Source organism: Salarias fasciatus, chromosome 4, assembly GCF_902148845.1.
Source record: "Salarias fasciatus chromosome 4, fSalaFa1.1, whole genome shotgun sequence".
Lineage (NCBI taxonomy): Eukaryota > Metazoa > Chordata > Actinopteri > Blenniiformes > Blenniidae > Salarias > Salarias fasciatus.
Window position 1 is genome coordinate 13261570 of NC_043748.1, and position 2770 is coordinate 13264339.

The 2770-nt window shown below is 46.5% G+C and overlaps 1 protein-coding gene across 1 annotated transcript; it reads left to right on the forward strand.

Annotated features, from left to right (window-relative positions):
* The first annotated feature begins 441 nt into the window (after positions 1 to 441).
* Positions 442 to 1675, forward strand: mchr1b (melanin-concentrating hormone receptor 1b). Its single transcript, XM_030089261.1, has 2 exons — positions 442 to 505; positions 648 to 1675. The coding sequence occupies exons 1-2, from the start codon at positions 442 to 444 to the stop codon at positions 1673 to 1675; spliced, it is 1092 nt and encodes a 363-aa protein (XP_029945121.1).
* Positions 1676 to 2770: the final 1095 nt, after the last annotated feature.

Here is a 2770-nt window from a genome sequence, read left to right on the forward strand (position 1 = left end):
ATAAATATGCATGTGTAGAAAATGCAACTGAAAAACATGGATCGAAGTTTTTTTTTTTTAATCCAGAATTAAATTTAGCTAAAGTTATATTTATTATGATGTGTCGTGCTTTTGATGGAAAACCCTTCAGGATTAGAACGTGGGTGGTCGCGGATTCATCGTTCCAGACTTTCTGTGTCGTGTTCTCGATCGTCACCTCCTCCTATGTGGTCTGACGCCGTTTTTATGCGTGTTTCTTTGGACGAAAGTTATCGGTGAAACACTTTGCAGCCAGTTTTCAGATGATCGGGAGGCGCGCGCTGCATCCGCTCCGCTGTTTTCCTGCAGTTGGAGCGCGCGCGGATCAAGTGTCACCTCAAACATGAGAAATAGTGGAATCAGCTGCTTTTGGCAACTACACGTCTCATTTTACATGCTTTGGCGAATTTAAAAGCAACAGGGATGGATGTCTATAACCTGAATTTATCTTCATCACCCTTCACTTCGCTGGATGATCCTGAAGAAGGTAGGTGATTTAAAAATATTATTACAGTTTTTGCGCAATTCAATTATTTAAACCGCATCGTTGTGCAGACTTTTTTTTTCTCTTCGCTGTTTTCTTTTCGGAATAAGCGACAGACTTGCTCCTGTTCGCGTCTCTCTCACAGATCACGCGCAGCACCACAGTGCGCTCATGCCCAGCATCTTCGGTGCCATTTGTTTCTTGGGCATCGCCGCAAACTGTATCGTCATCTACACCATCGTGAAGAAAACCAAGCTGTGCTCCCAGCAGACGGTCCCGGACATCTTCATCTTCAGCCTGTCGGTGGCGGACCTGCTCTTCCTGCTCGGCATGCCCTTCCTCATCCACCAGCTGGTGGGGAACGGCTCCTGGTGCTTCGGCGGCGCCATGTGCACCGTGATCACCGCTCTGGACTCCAACAGCCAGATCGCCAGCACCTACATCCTCACCGTCATGACGCTGGATCGATACCTGGCCACGGTGCACCCCATCCGCTTCAAGCACGTGCGCACCCCCCGCGTGGCCGTGGCCGCCGTGGCCCTGGTGTGGGCGTTCTCCCTGCTCTCCATCACCCCGGTGTGGATGTACACGGGTCTCATGCCTCTCAAGGACGGGTCGGTGGGCTGCGCGCTCCTGCTCCCCGACCCGGCCGCGGACACGTACCGGTTCACCCTTTACCAGTTCTTCCTGGCCTTCGCTCTGCCTCTGGCCATCATCTGCGGCCTCTTCTTCAAGATCCTCCAGAACATGTCAGCCACGGTGGCTCCGCTGCCCCAGCGCAGCCTGAGGGTGCGCACCAGGAAGGTGACCCGCATGGCGGTGGCCATCTGCCTGGCTTTCTTCATCTGCTGGGCTCCGTACTATGTCCTGCAGCTGGCCCACCTCGGGGTGCAGCGGCCCAGCTTTGCTTTCCTGTACGTCTACAACATCGCCATCAGCATGGGTTACGCCAACAGCTGCATCAACCCGTTCATCTACATTGTGCTGAGTGACACCTTCAAGAGGCAGCTCATGGTGGCCATCCGGCCGTCGCACAAGACGCTCAGGGTGGCCCCGGCTCTGGGGGAAGGAGGCATGGTCCTGAGGATGGCACCAGACAGCTTTCACCCATCTCACTCTCAGTCATCAAGGGAGCTGCTTCAGAACATGCTGCCGGTCACGGTTGCACAGTGAAACTCTCTGGAGTGTTCATGTAATCTGGGACTTTTCGAGAGTGTTACAGTTATATTTAGTCGCCCTGTTACATAAACAAACAAGTTTTTGTTGCAGAAACAACAGAAAGCAGAGTCACTGTTTAGATATTCAAACAGAAATGTATCAGTGTTCTTCTCATATGTGAAAGCTGTAGAAGAGACAGAGAGGCAATCTTTCCTGGAAAAATGAAAAATGGGTCTCACACTATTTATTTCTACATATTTGAACAATTGTAAATAAATAACTGAACATTTTTTTCCATCCACTCTGTAGCTGAGGGAGCCTGCAGACCTTCACAGTCTGGATCACATGGGAAGAGAAAACTGTACATAATACAGATGGAGAAAGTAATATTCGCTGAAAACACTCGTTCTAGATGTATATGTTCTTTATCCTCCAAGTGGTCTGGCGCATTATGTTTATTGACGACCGAGGTCCTCCAGTGATTTCATTGTTTGATATGTCTGTTATGCTTTGGCTTCATACTTGTCCACTCACTAAAGTACTGTTTGAATGATAGTTGAAGCATGAAATTCTAATCCTTCATTAAAACTGTATGCCATTATCACAATTTTTTTTTTAAGAAAATGTATAAAATGGAATTAAATTGAACATATTTCATGATGTATAGTTTTGAAATGTGTCCGAATGGGAAATATTTCTGGAAGATGTGATGACTTATTTATAACAGAAGTTGTAAAACAAGTCCACACAGTGTCTGTTGTCACCGTGAATAAAACATTCTTACATTTTCTGTGTTTACATGCTTATATGAAAGGTTTAAATACATATTTTGTCACTATTTGCACAAATTCTAATCACACCAAGCATTAAAAATAAAAAAAATAAATATTTATGACAGACTTCAACTCTGCAGATTCCTGTAGGTGAAACAGACAAAGTCATAGTCAGACTTCAGTAATATCAGAGAAAAAAAACCCTGCCTAATCAAGATGAGAAAACGGGATGAGAACACATACTGGTCCGACATCAGGAGGTCTCATCAGGTTGGTATAACAGCTGCGCTTGCTCGGCTGGTTCAGGAGATCTTGCAGTTGTGAATTGATTTTTTTT